Below are 20,601 nucleotides of genomic sequence, written 5' to 3'. Positions count from 1 at the left end.
TAAACCCTGCCCTCTCCTCCCCCTCAGATTCTGCGAATCTGCACACGCTACACGCCCGAGCAGGACACCATGACCTTCTCAGATGGCCTGACGCTCAACCGCACCCAGATGCACAACGCAGGCTTCGGGCCACTCACCGACCTGGTCTTTGCCTTCGCCAACCAGCTGTTGCCCCTGGAGATGGACGATGCAGAAACCGGGCTGCTTAGCGCCATCTGTCTGCTGTGTGGAGGTACTGCAGTGTTTCCACCTCCCCCAAATGCACGAACACGCACATGCGTGTGCAAACACATGAATGTTTTTGTCAGAAGTAATAGCATTGTTTCTCAGTTGATGAAATTGTGAAGTGTATTTCTCACCTACCCAGTATCACAATTGCTTGTTTCCGTATGTCCACAGAGTCTTTGTTCACTTTGTTCTGTTTTGACTGATGTTTTGTTTGTGTACAGTAGTACTGTGCTATTATTCCATCCTGGATTGTGTCTGACTCACAAGCATGAAAGCCAATTTGCTTTGTTATGATGCTTAGCCACGCCATTGTTCCACACATTGCAAAGTGCTGAAAATGCAAGGTTAGCGTTTTGTCTGTGTCTTTATGCATTCAAACGAAGCCTCAGATTGATCATTAGTGTGCATGCAGTTGGATGTGTTATGGCCAAGACCACCTGCCATAAGGAAATATCTGCTGGCTAAGGCATCTCGAACAATCCATGCCCGTCATGTTAGGACAGTGATAGCGCTGAGCTTCATTTCACTAGACAGTAGCTTTTTAATCCACTGTAATCCTCCCTATTTTGTGGATACGCTTACACCTCAAATGCGTTTGAAAAGAAAACATTCCTGTTAGGTTGTTTTTTTTAATGTTTGTTTGAGAACAGTGCCACCTACTGGCAAATGTGAAAAGCTCTTGGTTTAGGCAGCACGATGCTAGGGAAACTTGCAGGGCGTTGTCCAATGTTAACGTCTCTGGTCTGTCCCTTAAATGGAAGTGCACTGAAGGAAGGTTGTGCTGTGCGATGTGGGGTGGAACCTGCAGGATGCTGACCTGTCCTGTGTGTGTTTGTGTGCGTGCGCGTGTGTTTGTGTGTATGTGTGTGTGTGTGTTTATTCTCAGACCGGCAGGACCTGGAACAGTCGGACAAGGTGGACATACTGCAGGAGCCCCTGCTGGAGGCGCTGAAGATCTATGTGAGGAAACGGCGGCCGCACAAACCGCACATGTTCCCTAAGATGCTGATGAAGATCACAGACCTGAGGAGCATTAGCGCCAAGGGTGAGATGGGGATGCACAGTTCAGAATATATGCACATCCCACACACACACACACACACACACACACACACACACACACATCACTGTGTAACAATATGGAATTAGTACGCACATAATGCCACTTTATGATTTACATCATTGCATGCTCATTCCTTAATGAAAGTCAAAACAATCCAATTTTTTTCTGGAATAGAATGTTAAATGAAGGAACGTAGGTTAACCTCAGAGTTCATTATGAAAGTACAGTGATGCATAGTCTGTAAAATGACCTGATTATTATTATAATTTGGTCTCTTTTCTCAATTTTTGAATAAAAAGTAACTCTTAAAAATCCCATTTAATATGGTACTACAGTGTAAGTCATAACTTATCTGTTCACTGTATGTATGCATTCAAGCATATGTGTGCGATAGTGTGTGACATGTGCTTTTGGTTCTCAGTCTCAAAAGCTGCCTCAAGTAATCAAGTATAATATAATCAAGTATAATCAAGTAGCTAATGGAGTCCAAGCGCTGATAAATATGTGAAATGAAATATGGGCATGTTTTAATCGCCATCGCTTCATTTTCATTTGAATGAGAAGCAATCGATCTTTTCTGTGATATGTATGCTCAACACGTATGAGTGTTCCAAAGGTTCCGCTGAATAGTGGCGGGTCCATTTTGAGAGCACAGCACATTGGTCGCGGTGAGCCGAGCGCCTGATGTCCCTCTCTCCTGCACAGGAGCGGAGCGTGTCATCACCCTGAAGATGGAGATCCCAGGCTCCATGCCGCCGCTCATCCAAGAGATGCTGGAGAACTCGGAAGGCATGGAGAGCCAGGCGGCGGCGGGGGCGCGGGCCAGCGGGGCACCCCCTGGGAGCTGCAGCCCCAGCCTGTCGCCCAGCTCCGCCCAAAGCAGTCCGGCCACGCAGTCGCCGTAGCAGCGCCACCCCCTTACCCCCCCGCCCCCCGACCCTGCCCGCCCCGGACAGCGCCGTCCCCAGGAAGCGCCGCTATGCTCCTGACACAGACACCGCGGTCCCCACAAAGCTCTCAGAGGCAAGGCCAAGAATGAAGAGGTCTGCTCTGGAGCATCTCTTCTCAAAAACAGTGCAGTAACACTGGTGACTTTCTGCTCCCTCCCACCCCTCTCCCCTCAACCATCCTCGAGACTTTGATAAGCAACTGGAGTTGTCCCAGGCCAAGACGTGGAGACTGTTTACACGGCAGGGGCTGGCAGAAAGGGGACAGATGGACAGACAGCTCAACAGACAGGCAGGCGGACAGATACAGGACACTGGTCGTCTTCTGAGGCCAACTCTGGCCAGGACTGAACAAAGACCACAAACATTTGGTCTTTCATTGTTTTTGTTTTTTTTTTCTTTTTCAAGTTTAAGAGACAGATTTTTTTCTTACAAAAAGATATATAAATATATATATTAAAAATAAGGAATGATTGAGATTGAATTGTCCAAAATGGAATGACAGGTTAAATTTTTTTTTTTTTTGAAAGGTTTTCTCACTGTTTCCGAGATTAGATGCAATTGTTTTTCCTTTACTGTTTTAATCTTTTCATACCCATGACATTCAGACAAATGCCCAGCTGTTTTATCCAAAGCTGGCACTGTTTTATTGAAGCTAAGAAATGGCTATGGTAAAAAATGTTTAAAGTACAAATTCCATTTCCACATATGCACAGGGAAAAATGGTCTAAAAATGATTACACAAACTATTCCAGGTCTGGTTAGGTTTTTCTTTTGAGGAAGAAACCATGAAAAATATTTTCTATGACTGGTTGTAAGTAAAGGTCACAGGTCCTTGGGGGGGAAAAAACAATGAAGAGTATCTTTATTAAGGTGTATTTTAAGTAGCCTCTGAGATCATGTATATATGCTGTATTCATTTCTTTAAACTATGAAGAGTTTAGCCTTCACTTGATTTTTTAATACCTTTTTGTGTTTTGTTTTTAGTTTTGTCTAAGAAAAAAGTCATTTTACTGCACATTTTACTGAAGGAATCGCATTGATGTACTGTGTAGGCCATTTAGATAAGGGACAGACCTATAGAAATCACATAGGGGACACCAAGACTGTTTACAGAATGTTTACTGTTTACAGTGATAAATGATTTTCACTTCACCCTGAAATAAAAAAAAAATGATGACAATGAAATGATAAACAGTGCCGTCACCCAGATGGGGGACATGTGGATACCTAATCTGTCTTGTCATGTGACTCAGGAGGGAGGCGAGGTTTGGGTGGGCGGAGGCAGGTGGAGAACCATTGGATGGTTCCAGAAATGGTGGAAAGTGAAAGAGTGACTTTTGATGGGCTTACCCTGTACAAATGTGATCCTGGAGACATCGTTCAAACATTCTGTGAAACGGTTCTTTCATTTACATGAGAGTGAACAGCAGCCAGTTCATTGAGGAGGAAGACTGTGGAAGACTCTGGTTTGCCTCTTTTCCCAGCTCTTTATTGTGGCCCCCTTGGGCCCCTGGTACAGCAGCAGAAATTAAAGCAAGTATGTGAGAGTTTTGCCTCCAGGAGCTTCATTACCCATGGCACATGGGCACCAGCCACACCACCATCAGCCAGGGGACATCAGCAGAGATAGGGAGCCCTCACCTCCCCCCAGTTCCTTCAGGCCGCTCTCAGTGGAGACCTTTACTACCCACACCTTATTCTGCATATACAGCATACAACTCCCAGCACTTGCTCACACACATACACAACTGCCTCAGGAAAGAATGGTTTTGTCCACTGTCCTGGCTCCTAGCAGGCATCCTGGGCCTGGAGATGTGAATTAGGGCCTGGCCACGGGGCTCCCCCTTCTGGTCAATGTGCACCACTGCCCTTTTGGGATTTTTGTTGGAGTGTACAGACGGGAAGTGAGTGCTGTGACCAGGTAGCTGTCATCAGATGTGGTGACAGGGAGAGCTCTTGCCAGCCCAGTAATCGACTCCTCTGTGTAAATCACGTGGGTTTGTTTTTCCTTTCTTTTTTATTTGGGGGAGATAAGATGTTGTTCAGCTGCTTTCAGAGGTCAGGACTTTGCTGCCTCCAGTACAGCGCACAAATATTCTCTCATTGCTCTCACCTGGAATTGACACACACAAATCCAGTTTGAAAATATGACATCTGTTTCAATTTTGTCAGATTATCGAGCGATTTGAAAAAGAAAATAAACCAACATTTAATAATTCTGGCTGTTGTTTTTTTGTGTTTTAAAAAAAACATTTTGTTCTCAACTCTTGGCAGTTGCAGTTATAAATCTAGATAATTTAGGTTTTCATATAGAATTGGCTTATCAAGAGATGCCTTTCACATTATTGTCATTTAGCAGACACTTTTATCCAGAGTGACACAGTGCATCCAAATAAAGTGGTATGAAAGGTTTCACAAACAGGACACCACTAGCCATCACTAGCATCAGTGCCAGTGCTTAGATCACAGATGTATGTCTGTATTGACATGTAAACGCACAACGTGCAAAACAATAGAACCAAGTTTAGTTTGGCACAGAAGAAACTATAGTTGAATTACTTCCCCATGATTGTACAACACTGAACAGCTTTTGGAATGGCATGGCAAAGGCTGTTGTCTGATGTCATGTCTGACTACTAAGTGCATGCATATTGAAAAATGTCAACTGCTCTATAAATAGAGTTTCATGCTTTGTTGGCACAAAGATGTTTGCTGGTTAGATGTGGAGGTGAATTCAGCAGACAGGACATGTAAAGCGGATAAAGTAGCCAGGTTTCCTAAAATAATCACTCATTTCTGATTATGGTGTTCCAGGCTGCAGTTAAAGAGTATTTTTATTTTAGAACCAATTTACAGTAAATTTCGTTCATACTTTTATTTCTAAAATCTATATTTGGGTGGCATTGTCATTGTAAATTTGGTCTGTCTGAAGACATGAAAGTGCCGTTGTTGAGTTGTGGTCCCCTTCCTGAAATGGTTTCTCTTCTCAAATGTAGCCAATTATGTGTGACATTTAGTTAAATTGGACATAAAATCTTATGTAACCCTGCCCATTTTAAGGTCACATGGTCAAATAGGTACCAGATATGTTTTCTCTTCCAAACTCTAAGTTGATTGTTTGAGTATGGCTTTGTTGAAACTGAACACAAATGACTTTGTGATGGTTCCCCAACACGTCATTGACTTCCAGATCGGTTTATAAGCCCAAGGTAAAAAAAAAAAAAATATCCTGATAGATTTCTTCTATTTTCAAATTCAGCCACTCACTGAGCACTTTATTAGGAACACTATACTAATACTGGGTAGGGCCTCCGTTTGCTCTCAAAACAGGCTCAATTCTTACTGGCATGGGTTCCACAAGGTGTTTGAAGCATTCATTTGAGATTCTGGTCCGAGTTGACATGATTGTATCACGCAATTTCTGCAGATTTGTCAGCTTCACATTCATGCTGCAAATCTCCCATTCTACTGCATCCCAAAGGTGTTCTATTGGATTCAGATCCGGTAGGCCTGGGAAGGCCACTGAAGAACATTGAACTCATTGTCATGTTCATGAAACCAGTGTGAGATAACTTTTGCTTTGTGACATGGTGCATTATCATGCTGGAAGTAGCCATTAGAAGATGGGTAAATTGTGGCCGTGAAGGGATGCACATGGTCAGCAACAATACTCAAATAGGCTGTGGCATTCAAGCAGTGATTGATTGGTATTAATGGGCCCAAAGTGTGCCAAGAAAACCTTCCCCACACCATTACACCACTGCCACCAGCCTGGACTGTTGACATAAGGCAGGTTGGGTCCATGGATTCATGCTGCTGGCCCCAAATTCTGACCCTACCATCTGTGTGCCTCAGCAGAAATCGAGATTCATCAGATCAGGCTATGTTTTTCCAATCTTCAACTGTCCAGTTTTGGTGAGCCTGTGCCCACTGCAGCGTCAGCTTTCTGTTCTTGGCTGACAGAAGTGGAACCTGACGTGGTCTTCTGCTGTTGTAGCCCATCCGCCTCAAGGTTCAACATGTTGTGCATTCTGAGATGCTTTTCTGCTCACCACAATTGTACAGAGTGGTTATCTGAGTTACTGTAGCCTTTCTGTCAGCTCGAACCAGTCTGACCATTTTCCATTGACCTCTCTCATCAACAAGGCGTTTCCGTCCACAGAACTGCCGCTCACTGGATGTGTTTTGTTTTTGGCACCATTCTGAGTAAACTCTAAAGACTGTTGTGTGTTAAAATTGCAGGAGATCAGCAGTTTCAGGAATGCTCAAACCAGCCCGTCTGGCACCAAAAATCATGCCACGGTCGAAATCACTGAGATCACATTTTTTCCCCATTCTGATGGCTGATGTGAACATTAACTGAAGCGTCTGACCCATATCTGCATGAATTTATGCATTGCACTGCTGCCACACGATTGGCTGATTAGATAATTGCACGAATAAGTATGTGTACAGGTGTTCCTAATAAAGTGCTCAGCGAGTGTATATTTCAGTGAAGCTTCACACAGATAGACTCACAACAGACATAGTTCCTGTAAACTACCAGAAATTTTACACTATTCATTCAGAGGAATGCAGTATGAGATGTAAATATTGCTATTTCTCCCAACTGAATTTTCCAGAATGGGAATTCCATTTTTAAATAAGATCTCTGATGGCCCGTCATGTAGCGCATAAGTTGCCCACTTCAATGCTACACAAGAACAAGAGAACCTGAGAACCAATGCGGTGCATGCAGAGAACATACAGTATCCTACTTACAGGTCAATTTTTCTGATTCTATATTAATATTTGTCAGATATTCACACAATGTTTTCTGAAAATCAGTGTCATAGTTACCAAGGCGTTCTGCATATTGAATATTTACAGCCTAGGGCATCATTGTGATTAATTTTGCATCTTGTTTTTTTAATGATTTTTAAAAAGTAAGAATGCTTACATAAAAAGTCTGACAAGTGTTCTTTTATCTTCAAAGTTGAATGAATTGCCTGCAGCAACGTATGCTTACTGGAATGTTAAGATTATAATTATGATAGAACGACTGGCCGTGGTGTCGACTTGTGTGCTGTTTGGTGCTCATTGTTAGAAACTGAATGGGGATGAAAGTCCTCAGCACACACAGCACTCAGAGGTGCACAGTCCATGTCCCATCAGAAAAGCAGCCACCCAAAAGGAATTCCGTAAACCCTGACATTACAATGCATCACTATAATTAGTAAGACATGGTTTCTCTTCCCTCTTAGGTTCAAGTGTTCACAAACATAAGGTGTGGTTTAAGAAACTAAACTTTTCTCAGAAAAAGCACCCACTAGAAAATGGTGAAAGTAAACAAAAAGAGGTTCCCAATGTGAGATGGTATGATGACAGATGATGAGCTAATTTTATCAGTTTGTAATCAAAAGTAGAGGACATTCAAAAGTATTTATGAATATCTGTGGAACATTACATTCATACCAAAATTGCAAAAATCATTATCTTTAAGAGCTGGCTTCATCCCCTTCTGTTTAAGAAAGAGAGATGGCACCCAGAATCTCGTCTTTTGGGAACAACAGCAACGTGACCACAATGGACCTGTGGTGGGGTTATTGAATATTGGGAAGAAAAAAAAACTGCAGGTGTTTACATCCTTAAATTAGCATTGCACTATGGAAAGGGCTAAATTAATGGATTTCATAACAGAATTTGAGCTAATCTTTTTGCTCTAAATTGGGTGGAAGAGATCAAGCTAATGGAAGTGGTGGTTGCTCTGACTCTGTTCTGCAGCAGCCCAACAAGCTATTTAGTTATTCAAATCCCAACCTAGGCTCAATAGAATCCTTGAAATACTACCTACCCTACATGGGATGCAAAATGTAGGATGTGTATGGTGAATACTTATGTGAATAATTATGTAAATGAGATATTTATCATTTTTTGATCTTTGATAATGAATCCGTTTTTGATTTTTAATAAATGTGCAAAAACTTCTAAAAAATGTATGTGCTTTGTGATTATTGGTTACTGATTGATGGCCAAAGGAATATATTTAATCCACTTTAGATTAAGTGTATAACACAACAATTGTGCAAAAAGTGTCTGAATACTTTCCAGACCCACTGTATGTGTATAGCAGCAGGTGACAGGGAATGAGAATGGGAGAGCTGATGCTGTTGCTAAAGCTGCTTGAACAAAAGATAATCTTGATCTTTGTGTTCCAGTGAGCAGGGTGGAAATAATTACCATTGAGGGGAGTGAGAGGACGAAGGGGAGACATTAAAACAGTAGTACCTTGGTTTTACGTGCAATCCTACACTAGCTACTTTGCTTACCATTCTTACAGAGAGAGAGAGGGGGGGGGGGGGGGTTCAGTTGGTTGGAATCCACTGTGTCCTAGCTAACCCTCCTACACTGTAGGTGGCAGTAAAAGGCCAGGCAGGCTAAAAGCGGCTTTTCGATACAGTTACGTCATCGTTGTACCGACCGTTGCCTCTGGTTGGCGGAATTTTTGAATTCGGAAAAGGAAACGGGAGTGGTGTTGTTTACCAGCAAGTAAGAGGCGCAAGAGGTAAGGTGATTTTAAAAACGAATAATGGTAGTTCTGTTGTTATTTTGATGTAAAAATAAAATAGAATAAAATAAACGGTAACGAACAGAAATTGAAGTAATCTACAACTAACTCTGTTAATAGAAAAATACATCATTTGAAGTAGCTTGCTTGCTAGCGGGCATGCTAACTAATGTGAGGCCCACTTCTTTATATGGGAAGCCATCTCACTAACGTTTGTATTTTTGTGAAAGTTGTTACTTGCTGGCTTACTAGATAACGTGTATAACGTGCGGTTACAGCAGAAGCTGTCTAGATTTTGTATTGATTATGTGTTATCCAAGTGATGTTGATAACTGATTATAAATCTGCTTGTAAGATGGCTAAGTGAGTCAACAAATCGGTTACGGTATGTCAAACGAACTTTATAGTTAAATTAGCAAGCTACTCTAATAAAAATCTTACGCTAACTAGTAAGTTAGCGTGCAGTTGTTGATAGCTTGCTAGCTAGCTAAGCTAACTAACATTAGATGCCAGTGAATGCTAAGATAACGTAACGTTACAATAAGTTGTGTTTTTGATAGGACGAAGATGAGCCGGGCATCCAGCAGTAGACAGTCCGTATTGCCACTTAGGGTGGCTGACAGCAGAATCAGTATGGTCAATGCCACTCCACAAAGGTGACTGTCATTGAGTATTTTTATCGTCTTCATTTGCAGAAACACGGCAACAGATTTCGTAGATAGCTGTATTAACATGTATCTGTATTTTCTCAATGAAGCAAAGAGTCTGCTTTAGGAAAGCTGAACATCCCAAAACCGCAGTCAGGCACTTCAGAGAGAAGAACAAGCTTTTTTGGAAAGAGGTGAGTCACAAAAAAAAAAAAAAAAATCAGTTAACCTGCTACAAAAATAGAGAAGCAGCAAATTAACAGCTTCCCTATATGTCGTAAGTGACTAGATTTGGTGACTACTCTCCATACAATTTCTCTGGCGTTCATTTGGAAACCAACTAGGCAATAATCAGACGATTTAAGTAGTCAGAGATAACACAAGAACAAGCTTTCAGTTTTATAAAGCGTTACCTGCAAGTCTGATGCAAAAGGACTGTTCCACTTTGTTGTGTACAGTTGTTAGAGTATTGATCTTTGTCATTTGACAAGGTTTGGATGTAAAGTCAGGTCCCACCCCAAACTGTCTGTGTCTGATATGGCATGATCAAACAATCCTGTTCAGTGCTGAAATGCGTTGCTTTCAATTTGTGAAGAAACCATTTACTATTAGAATGAATGTGATACTGGCACAAAAAACTATCAAGGTTCTGGCAGCTCACTATGCGGTATGTTAGTGGGGGCATATCGAAACTCAAAAGGGTGTCGTATGATCTATGAAGACAGAAGTAGGTTAAAACACTGTCAAAAGAGATTCCCACCTCCCAACCTTTCTCTCTAGGGCCAGCGGGGCTGGCATGCCTCGTAACAGCACATTTGGGACGTTTGGAGGTCCAGAGAAGATCAAGGATCCTCGACCCCTTCATGACAAACCCTTTGTCCAGCAATGCATCAAACAGTTGTGTGAGGTAACTCACAGTAAACGCTCAGTGTCACCAGGTCTTTGCCCTCAGTGTGGTCACTTCATGAAGAGACTGTAGGCGATGCTTGATGAAGTTGCAAGTTTTTAACAACGTCTACTCCCATTTTTAGGTGTACGGGGTGCTGCTTTTCATGACAGATTTGATATGGTTGATTGGGCAAGAAAACTACACCTTTGTGATGGCTTATGTCCTGTTTCCTGCAGTTTCTGTCAGAGAGGGGCTTCCCTGGGACAATGTCGGTGAAGTGCCTCCAGTCCCCCTCCACCAAGGAGTTTCTGAAGATCTTTGAGTTCATCTATAGCCTCCTGGATCCCACCTTTCAGCTGCCAACTTCCAAAATTGAGGAGGAGATTCCCAGAATGCTCAGAGATTTGGGGTAAACCAGTCCAAGAGATACAAAAATGTTTTGGAATTGTGGTTTATCTTGTGATGTAGTTTTTTTTTTTTTTTAAGCATTGGGACGTGAACCACCTGATCTCATCTCTGCTTTTTTATGACTGTTTCACTGCAGGTATCCCTTTGCCCTGTCTAAAAGCTCCATGTACTCTGTAGGAGCCCCTCATACCTGGCCGCAAGTCCTTGGGGCACTGATTTGGCTCATTGATACTGTAAAGGTAAGTCCTCTCCCAGGAATGCAATAAGCGTAACCTCAAGAACAAAATGAATTCAATCTTTCTAATTGCTTACATTTCTTTACAGCTCTTTAGTTCCATGAAAGAACAAGACCTGCTCTTTTCTGATTTTTCTGACGGTAGCTCTGAGATTGAGGATGGAGTTGAATTCAATAAGGTAACACACTGTCTTGTTTCTGCAGTTTGCTAGTACTGGAAAGGCTTTTTTTTTAACTAAATGTCTCTTATTCTCAGCTGTTTCTTGACTATACCTCTGAGACCTACAACCGCTTCATGCAAGGTGCCGACACATTTGAAGAGGAGGATCAGGAATACTTAGCTAAACTGAGTGAGTAGCCATGCCATGTTGTGTGTCTTTAAACTTTTGAACATGTCGCAAAAACTCACATTATTTGACTTGGTTTTCTTTAGAGAGACTTTATAATGTTGATGAAGCCCTTTTGGAGTCTCTGGCTGAGAAGTATAGAGTGCTGAGCGACGAGGTTGAGAGACTGGAGAAGGAGAGTCAGACGGTTTGTATGACTGTTATTTACTTGGGAGTTGTAAACAGTACCTGTAAAATTTGATGTTAAATTGCTGTTGCACTGATCGTACATTAATGGCTTGCTTTGGCTGACTTCACCATTGTATGTGCACTCTCCAATAAAGGAACACATACTTCCTGTTATAGAATTTGAATCTCCTGAAAACAAGCTAAATAGAATGTAGCTAAAATCACATCTAAAATATACTAATATCTAAACATCCATATGAACTGCACTGCTGATACGCGTACAATATGCATGAGATGTACAGGTGAATTGGAGAGTTTGGTTTTATATAGCTTTTGTATTTTATTAGTTAAATGCTGATTTGGAGGACATTAAATAGCCATGAGTTTATAATGTAATTCCGTAATGTTCCAGTCATTGTACACACTGCTGTTAGGTATGTGATATGAGCTCCTGTTGCATTTCACAGGATCGATTAATGGCCAAAAGAACGGAGAAGCTGAAACTGCATACGGATCAGCAGAAGCTGCAGGACTATCGCAGTAACTTGGAGTCCTTCAAAACAAACCTTGTGAACAAAGCCTCGGGAATATCCGAGGAGCTAGAGGCCGCAGGTAAGCGAGCTCTTTGTGCGGCTAAATGTCCCGTTGCTAGGGCATCCTAGCCATCTAATGACATGAGAGTTCATGCCCATGTGAGCATCCAGCCAGTCGTGGAAGGTATTCACTCAGCAACGACGTCAGGTGCCTGGCCTGTGGGATTCAGTGAACGTTGTCAGACATGCGGCCATTGCTGTAGAGCTTTCATCTCAAATCTGTAATGTTTCCCTACAGGAATGGCAGTGCCCTGTGTAAAGCCAGAAATTCAATAGGGTCATGAAAATCATTCTCTCTCACTTTCTCTGGCAGTCCTGCAGGTGGAGACTCTGAAGCAGGAGCAGTCCAGGCTCCAGCACATACTGGTGAACCAGAAGTTCTCGCCGGCAGACATCGAGAGGATCAACCGCGAAAGAAATGAGCTCCAGCAGACCATCAACACCCAGAGCAGGAGCCTGGAGGAGGCTGAGCAGCACATGTGGAATGAGGAGATTGCACTGGCTAAGGTCAAGGAGAGGGTGAGTGCAGCAGCAGGACGAAGGCCAGGATGCTGCTCAGTGGTGTGTCAGCATGGGCTGCAATACATTGCTCTGTGATTCACACCTGGGACTGAATGATTTTTCAGAGGCAGGCCAAACAGGTATGGTTTTGTGTGCAGGTGGACAGATTGTTCGGTTGAGTGACTTTACAGCTTGCATGGTACCCATATACATTTGAAGCATGGAGTCGTTTGGTATGCTGGGAGAAGAGCAAGAAGGCAGAAGGTGATGGGGAAAGGAGCTTTCCCAGAATTGAATCAGCTGAATTTATTACTGACATGTGACCCACCATTAGTCCAATGAAAATATCTCATGACTAAACAAATGTAGAAGTTAGCCCATTCTTTTATACCCATATACAGGTGGAAGCGAAGCTGGCGGAGTACCACAAGCTTGCTCGTAAACTGAAGCTCATCCCTGCATCCGCTGAAAACGCCTGTGGGCGGGATTTCGAAATTAAAGTTTCCATGGACTATGGGCCATCCTCAATAGCGCAGTACAAAGTTCAGATTCAAGTAAGTCTGTCCCCGTTCTACTGAATCACCATCCTGGCAATTTTCCTCACAAGCTAATATTTTTAAACAAGCTTTTCTTTGTATTTTTGTCTAGAATCCTCTCAGGAATATGATTTTTGAAGTTGATGAGGAGTTAAGTAAACTAGCCAACAAAAAGCTAAGCCTGGAGGAGGTCCTGGAACAGGTATCGCGGCATTTTGATATTTTTCATTAAAAGGTGGGAACACGGTGATTCTTTCTACTGACTGTAAGGGGCTTGTCCATTGTACGCTGTGGGTTTTAAACGTGATTTTGATCTGCTTTTTTCATTTTCCATCAAGGTTAATTCCAATGTAGCCGACAAAACAAATGATATGAAGCAACTGAAAGAGCAAATCCGAAGACTGGATGAGCAGCTTGAGTATGGCATGCAGGCAAGTTGTTTCCCCATGGACTTTACAGTGCATAGTATATAATCAGTATCGTCATTTGCACTTTGTGGTACACCTGTTTATCTATATGATATCATGCAGTAATGATGTAGAGGACGCATTTGTTGGGATGGCGAGGGGAGTTGAGGTGTGACGAGATGTCACTACTTTAAGGAGTCGCCATCTGCATGTATGGCATTCTATGTGACGAATGGGTAAGAGGTTCCTGCATTTGGCACACTTCATCGGAAGTTCCTCTGTGAATGAGGAGGAGATTGACTGGTCATATTCAATGGTCCGGAATGTGGGCGTGTGAGGTACCTCCATACCTCTCTGTGTGGTGTCCAGACTGCCTGTCATTTTATGGCTATCTGCGTGTATGCTACCTGCAGGAGTGCGCCCGGGAGGAGGAGAAATGGGCTTCTGACTTGGATTCTATGGAGAACCACAGGAAGCTCCTGGAGAAGAGGATTACTGACGGCTACGACAATGCTGTGGAGCAGCTGAAAGCAGCGCAGCAGCAGTAAGTCCAGCAACTCTACTGCAGTGCCTCATGTGACTTGCAGTGTCAGAAACAGCCATAGGTTGTGTATGAGTACATTGGAAGATTGCATTCCTCTTACTTTAGCACTCTTGCACAAGTGCAGAAGTTGATGCTTTGAGATAAGTGTAAAAATTCCAAAATAGTGCTGCATAAAAGGGTAAAAAGTAAACACTGAAAGATATATTTAATATATTTTAATTATATTTACAGTTAATATTTTAATATTATTACCCACTTCCTTTCCTCTTCATCATTGGATTTGCTTGTCACTCAGGTACCACCTGGTTCTTCAAGAGACCAATGAGGAGCGCAGGACCGTGGCCAACAATCTCCACAGCGTGTTCACCACAGCTACCAGTCATCTGACCAATGTGGAGGCAAGTCCCTTACTTTACTCCTGCTATGTATTTATGTGGCCATAGACCACTGCAGAAATGCTATTGTTCTAGTTTTCGTCATTATTTGGTAGATATTTTGCCTGAGCACAGTCAATTTTTGGCTCATGTAAAATAAAATATTGTCCGTTTTGTCAATGTAATTGTAAATATCTGTTAGTTCTTTATAATGAGTGTTCAGAAATGATAAGCTTTCTCCTGCTTTCAGAAATTCTTGGAGGATCAGCAGAAAAGGGTGGACCGGGTGTACAAGGAGAGTCTCCAGGAGGATGAGGCCGAGTTGAAAGAACTGAGAGACATGGTGGAAAGCTACAAAGCAAAAGCGGATGCTTTGTAGTCCTGTCCATGTGATTTCTTGTGTATATAAATACCCACTAATAGAGGTGGAAGGGGGCTGAGGTATATCTGACACATTGTGGAGTGGCTTCCCCTTGCAGCCTGACTAAAATGAGAAATTCAACCAGCACCTGCAGGCAACCTGTATAAGCCTGTATAAGACTTTAGCCACATGCTAAATAGCACGCATAGACACCCACAAGAGATAATGCAGAGGCGGTGTTCAGCCAGTAAGCAGCACTTCCTCAAGAGCCCGAGAATGATGTGGTCTCCTGCTCACCACTCACAAACAGGGGAGATCCTTACCAGCTGATAACCTACTGAGGCGGTTTAGCCATGGGTTCCCACAGAGTATACTTTATGGGGGGAAGGTGCAATCAGTGCCAAACCCAGTAGCTGGAAACTGTCATGAATTTGAGCTGGCGCTAGAAGCACAGGGGTTCTTCCTGGCTGGCATTGTAATGAAGCTGGTGGAGAGACGACTGGCGGTTGCCATGAAGTGGAGTAGTGAAAGAGTCTTTGTCCAAAAAGACAGGTTGACATGCTCCGATAGGCTCCGATCTGCTCTCCCATGCTCCCCACAGCAAACATCTCCCGAACAGCAAAGAGTTCCCATTCATATAAAATTGAAAAAAATCTCCACACCAATAACATGAAGGGGAGGAAAGTAGTGAGAAAATGGCCTTGAAAAGCAATTGTTTTACTGTTTGTGTTACCTAAGTTTTTATTTTGTGTATTTAATAAAGTGCATTCCATTTTCATAAAGTACATTCCCGTGTCGTTTTTGTTTTTTGGTTTCAGAGGCAATTTGTTAAAGTGACCTGTTGTCATTAAGTTGGTGTCTTTATAATGTGGTTAAACCATTCAATGGGACACAAGTGCAAATACTAAAGTAAAATGGTCATGGCCAAAAGATGTGCCAAATGGCACATTTAACCTTGGATTACATTACATTATTGGCTTTTAGCAGATACTCTTATCCAGAGCAGCTTATATAAGTTACAGCTACAGTGTCATCCATTTATACTGCTGAATATTTACTGAGGCAGTTGTAGGGTAAGTACCTTGCCCAAGGATATAGCAGCAGGGGGATTGAACCAGCAACCTTTTGGTTACAAGTCCTCAACCACTACGTTACACTGCCATCCAGTGTAGCATAGTTGTTAAGGAGATTTCTGAAACTTTACTCGATTACAGAATTTGATGAAAGAATACAACTGTAGTAATGCATGTGTCTGTGATGAAATTACACGTAGATGAGGTTCAGACTGATTATTTTGGTAAATTTGAATATTTTAAAGCTACGTTGAGGTTATGATACCAGTTGACCACTCCATGCATTTTGTCAGCTTCCTACACGAAATAAAATACTCTGATGACACCCCCAGATTTAAAAAAAGTGTAAGTTGCATTTTACAAGATATTAACTAGAGGCATTTTCATCTAATATCCACATACATTAAATGTGGCTGTGATAACACCTGTCAAACCTAGAATAACCTGATGTTCCATGTGGCTCTGCTCAGCATTCTGTTAGTCACACGGGTCTCTACTGAGCAGTGAGTTGGGCTGTCTGTAGTATTGCATTCGGCACCCTGCTCTTTGAGCTCTTCTCTGTTTCTCTCCTGTCTTGGATCATTCAGGCTACAGCAATGACATAAACTTTTTTGACTTTTTGAATTTAAATTTGAAATTACCTCTGCTGTACTCACATTGTGCTACAGTAAATACTGTTCATAAAACAAAAAAAAAAGATCTATAAAATAACAGGACTTCTAAACTATCAATTAGTTTACAATTTGGCCCATTTGTTTTCTGTTGTTCAATATACCCAACAGGTTTATAGGCATTTAAATAGGCATTTATGTTTATAATTGCTTGAATTAAAAGGCACCTGGATAAGGCAAAAAACAGTCAATTACATATTTACATAATGTATAGTTATCATTTTCCTTATGATAATTTTTGCTCACATTTTAACTGCACAGTTCTGCACTATAGTTTTGAACAGTTAATTTAAAAGAGCCGCATTATTGTGAATTATATAATGGTTATACAGTAGCTGGCCACCCCAATGAACACTACTGTGTCTCTTAAGGCACTGTCTAAGCAGCTGTCACTTGAGGAATGTCTTGCCAGACAGCTGTTTTCTCCATCACCCCACCATGAGCTGACTTCTATCTCAAACCTCAGTCTGCAGTGAGAAAACACCCTGTCCCTCATGGTCAGGGGAGGGAAGGGATTGGCTGGAGAAACCTCCAGAAAGTGCTTTGTTTTTCCCTGGTGTTCCACTGGAGGGCTATAAAGGGGAGTTAAAAGGGTGAGGGGGGTTGACTTTAGGCAGCTGATACAAGCTGTCCTAAAAATAACCGGGAGCTTGCAGACCACAGGCAGATACAGTTGTCGAGAGCACACATTTCCCCAGTACCTCTGGGAACCACAGTGGGAGACCAGCTTGATTCATATACAGTTGTGTAGTTTATCTAGTACACTTTGTGTTAAGTTCCCATCCATCAAGTATCAAGATGCCCAAGATTACAAGGCCTGATGATTGGTAAGTGTGATCAAACTCTTTAGTCTCAAAGGCAATGGATCATGTTGTAGCACAGAGCCGTAATACCATGTGCCCTTTTTTCAAGTCAGAGAGTAAAAGAATTCAAGGAGGACGTAATTAGAGGTTGCATGGCTTGTTTCAAAATGATCAGTTATAAAGTAATAAATCGGTAATAAAATATTATAGTTAATCATAGAAATGTGTGAGTAACTGATGTAGTGAGCAGAGCTTACTTGATTGTAATTTGTCTGTCTCTGTCTTTTCTCTCCAAAAGCCAACCAGCCAAAGCATTGTGGTTTGACCGTAAAAAGTACGTCACAATTAATTTCATGGTGCAGAACAGTAAGGATCTCCAGGTGGACATACAGGATGACAAAATGGTTTTGTGGTGAGTGGAGCCAAAGGCTCTCTGGTTTTTCATAACTAATAAATGATCCTAACAAGTGAAACTATTGAAAAGAACAGTGAAGTCTAGAAGAAAGTTACCATGGTGGATTTGTGTGTGGTGTGTATGTGTTTGTGTGATGTGTATGTGTGTGTGTGTGTGTGTGCACGCACGTGAAAAATAAGAGCCTTCTGGCATTGTAGAATATGTATCATATTCCTCTGCAGTTGAATTACGCTATGGTAGTACATTCATCATGCTATGGAAATGTGTCTTTAAGCAGTATAACAGTAGGTATCTAAGGTTATATTGTATGTTATTCCATATCCATAACATCTGTTGCATTCTTTGCAGCTGCAAAACATGTGATGACACCATCATCTACAATGAAATTTACTTCTATGACAAGATCCAGAAATTTGTGAGTACTTCCAGGAACATACCTTTCCAAAATCTAAACTGGAAATTTGATCAAGTAATATATTACACAGGAATTATTTTTTTTACACAGAAATAAATTTAAACAGCAAGTGTGTAACTAAACATGTATTCTGAAGCTGAATATTGAATGTCAGCCATTAGCCTTCCTCAAATTACCCATCTTGCATCCAAACTCACATCCCTTTGGTCATGAATCTATGAGCTCACCACCTTCAGATGAATCTGTACTGTGTGCTGTCCTACTAGGACTCCAGAGAGAGGCGCTATGACCGTACCATCAACGTCATACTGAGGAAAGTCAAAGAGAATGTTGCCTGGCCTCGCCTAACCAAGGACCCAGCTAAGGTAAGAACCCATCACAATGACAATAAGATATGATAAAGACAAAAGCATGGCAAAAAGGCAACGCGTGAATAGCATGAAAGAAGTGGCTTCATTGTTCATCTTAAGTTATGTTTATTTAGTTGTGTGGATTAAGTATCTCTTTTCCATATAAAGACTTTCACAAAGGTCATAAGTGACCCATAAGTGAGTTTGCAGAGGCATGGTTTAAAATGCCCATATATCGTTTTACACAAAACTCTGAGCGTTTTGTTTGTGTACACACTTATGCTTGTTCTGGATCTGAAGCCCAGTAACATAAGCCTCACTACTATGACAGCTGGTCCCTCTCTTGTCACCGTTCCCCTGCAGCCCATCTGGTTGTCGGTAGATTTTGATAACTGGAGAGACTGGGAGCAGGAGGAGGACGAGGGTATGGCGGAGTACGATCACTACATGGATGTGAGTATGAAAAACGTTACGCCTCCCGGACACAGCACAGATCAGCCTTGGGCTTCAGCTTTCTACATTTCAGGGGACTGTACACTGCATCTGATCTAAACAGTCAAAGGCATCTTGATTTCACTTATCACTTTGTGTATTCAGGAAAAACTTGTGTGTAAGTTAGTGATGCATAGCATAGTCATGCACTTATTTGGAAGTCGCTCTGGGTAAGAGCATCTGCTAAATGATGCAATGTATAAGATTTTAAGAATGCTCTCAGTTGTAGCTTCACAGAGCTTGTCAGGTTTGTGCCATAAATATTGTGTTAAAATAGAGGTGATATTAAGAAAGGCTCAGCCAACCATCTGAGAGCATCTCCTGATTGCACAATGATATTTGTCCTTTGCCTTCAGATGCTGAGCGATATGTCAAAGAAAGGAGAAGCTCCTGCTATGGACGACCTTGACGATCTTGATGTTAGTATCTGCCATAGGCTTCCACAAAGTTACTCACGACAAAAAGCTGTTCATACAAATGATATCTACATATAATTAATGATGACCTACCCTTTTCTTAACACTATTATTTAAAAGATTTATGCATTTGACTGCAATGAGTACATGTTAAAAGCATTTAAAAAAGAATGAATCCTTCTTATAATGCAAATGTATGAGGACTGCCTTGTCTTTCTCCACAGGATGACTGAGATTCCAAACTTGAAGGAGGTAACAATAATATTGTCTTACTTTTCTTCACATTTCACATTTTTTGTGTTAAATTTTGTTCAATGTACAAAGTACTGTTAGTTTTTCTGGGAGCTAGCTGCTATTTAACTGCACTGTATCACCCCCATCAAGTTTAGCCTGTTGCAACTTTGAGCTAGGGAGCCAATGTTATGGCACTTCTTGGAGAATTTTTCATGTATGAATGGATTGTTTTGTGATTATATGTGCCCCCCCCCCCCCCCCCCCCCCCTTGTGTGAACACAAGCTTGTCACCCAGAGTGAGACCGTGTATGTAATGCTATCTAATTTTTCCCCTTCAGGTTTATGGCTGCTGTTTCTTGAAAATGAATTCTACAAGGACTGGACAGAAAAGTTTGTGTCTGTATGTCTCAGACCTCTCCATGTTATGCGGAAAGTTGCAAAAATATTTGTATTGTTTGTAATGATTCTTGTTGCCCCTTGAATGACTTGGATTGTTTTGTATTTTGTTATTTATTAAATCTAATGGGAAAACACAGAAATTTTGTCTTCTTTGTTTTGGCATACTGACCATATATGATTGCAGGCAGAATCATGAATTTTAAAATTTCTCCCTTGATGTATTATTATTTTTTTTTTTCACAAAAGGCATATATATATAAAATGCGTAGGAATCGTTGTGGTAATGATACAGTCAAAAACTGCACATGACCTGTGGTATTAGGTTTGAGAGTAAACCTGTTGCTTTACTAAACCAGTGCTTACAAATCATCCAACCAGTTACATCCATGGACTGTCTGTCCAGCTGCATGGGTAATGTACCGAAAAACAGAGAAACTGGGCTGAAAGGAAAGCTGTAGAATATTGAAATAATATCCTGAAAAATGTCTGCATGTTTAAACAGTAATACAACTGCATTGACAGGATGAGAAGGAAG

General features: G+C 41.6%; 3 protein-coding genes across 6 annotated transcripts in view; all 3 read left to right on the top strand.

The window, feature by feature from the left end:
- Positions 1-2,589, top strand: part of LOC118777903 (retinoic acid receptor alpha-A) — a 45,758-nt gene extending 43,169 nt beyond the window's left edge. For 2 of the 3 annotated variants that reach the window (XM_036529160.1, XM_036529151.1), the window contains exons 6-8: positions 28-232; positions 1,115-1,273; positions 1,997-2,589. In XM_036529160.1, the coding sequence (XP_036385053.1) occupies positions 28-232; positions 1,115-1,273; positions 1,997-2,196 (564 nt within the window). In that variant the 3' untranslated portion in view covers positions 2,197-2,589. The remainder of the gene's footprint in view (positions 1-27; positions 233-1,114; positions 1,274-1,996) is intronic. The other variant, XM_036529168.1, reaches the window with a different exon arrangement.
- Positions 2,590-9,349: 6,760 nt separating this feature from the next.
- ndc80 (NDC80 kinetochore complex component) lies at positions 9,350-15,066 on the top strand. The gene is made up of 16 exons (XM_036550685.1): positions 9,350-9,444; positions 9,546-9,629; positions 10,216-10,342; positions 10,561-10,733; positions 10,869-10,971; positions 11,057-11,146; positions 11,224-11,317; positions 11,401-11,501; positions 11,950-12,094; positions 12,389-12,594; positions 12,978-13,130; positions 13,225-13,314; positions 13,451-13,543; positions 13,933-14,063; positions 14,359-14,461; positions 14,688-15,066. Exons 1-16 carry the CDS (start codon positions 9,356-9,358, stop codon positions 14,814-14,816), a joined length of 1,911 nt encoding a protein of 636 aa, XP_036406578.1. The 5' UTR covers positions 9,350-9,355; the 3' UTR covers positions 14,817-15,066.
- A 2,097-nt stretch (positions 15,067-17,163) lies between these two features.
- Positions 17,164-19,687, top strand: ptges3l (prostaglandin E synthase 3 like). Of its 2 annotated transcripts, XM_036531749.1 has the most exons (7): positions 17,164-17,369; positions 17,644-17,757; positions 18,109-18,175; positions 18,442-18,540; positions 18,889-18,978; positions 19,374-19,436; positions 19,658-19,687. In XM_036531749.1, exons 1-7 carry the CDS (start codon positions 17,341-17,343, stop codon positions 19,664-19,666), a joined length of 471 nt encoding a protein of 156 aa, XP_036387642.1. In that variant the 5' UTR covers positions 17,164-17,340; the 3' UTR covers positions 19,667-19,687. The 2 variants fall into 2 exon arrangements, with proteins under 2 accessions (XP_036387642.1, XP_036387650.1); XM_036531757.1 differs by lacking the exon at positions 19,374-19,436.
- The last annotated feature ends 914 nt before the right edge of the window (positions 19,688-20,601 follow it).

This window comes from Megalops cyprinoides, chromosome 1 (genome assembly GCF_013368585.1).
Source record: "Megalops cyprinoides isolate fMegCyp1 chromosome 1, fMegCyp1.pri, whole genome shotgun sequence".
NCBI classification, from domain to species: Eukaryota; Metazoa; Chordata; class Actinopteri; order Elopiformes; family Megalopidae; genus Megalops; species Megalops cyprinoides.
The sequence above is the reverse complement of the archived record's forward strand: the minus strand, read 5'-3'. Positions and strand labels throughout refer to the sequence as shown.

What these genes read in the sequence shown, in the direction of transcription:
- ndc80 (XM_036550685.1), top strand. Translation starts at nt 9,356, where the DNA reads ATGAGCCGGGCATCCAGCAGTAGACAGTCCGTATTGCCACTTAGGGTG. An exon ending in GGCTCATTGATACTGTAAAG is followed by an intron (nt 10,972 to 11,056) that starts GTAAGTCCTCTC and finishes ATTTCTTTACAG; the next exon opens with CTCTTTAGTTCCATGAAAGA. An exon ending in TGGCTAAGGTCAAGGAGAGG is followed by an intron (nt 12,595 to 12,977) that starts GTGAGTGCAGCA and finishes ACCCATATACAG; the next exon opens with GTGGAAGCGAAGCTGGCGGA.
- ptges3l (XM_036531749.1), top strand. Translation starts at nt 17,341, where the DNA reads ATGCCCAAGATTACAAGGCCTGATGATTG. An exon ending in ATTACAAGGCCTGATGATTG is followed by an intron (nt 17,370 to 17,643) that starts GTAAGTGTGATC and finishes TCTCTCCAAAAG; the next exon opens with CCAACCAGCCAAAGCATTGT. An exon ending in GATGACAAAATGGTTTTGTG is followed by an intron (nt 17,758 to 18,108) that starts GTGAGTGGAGCC and finishes CATTCTTTGCAG; the next exon opens with CTGCAAAACATGTGATGACA.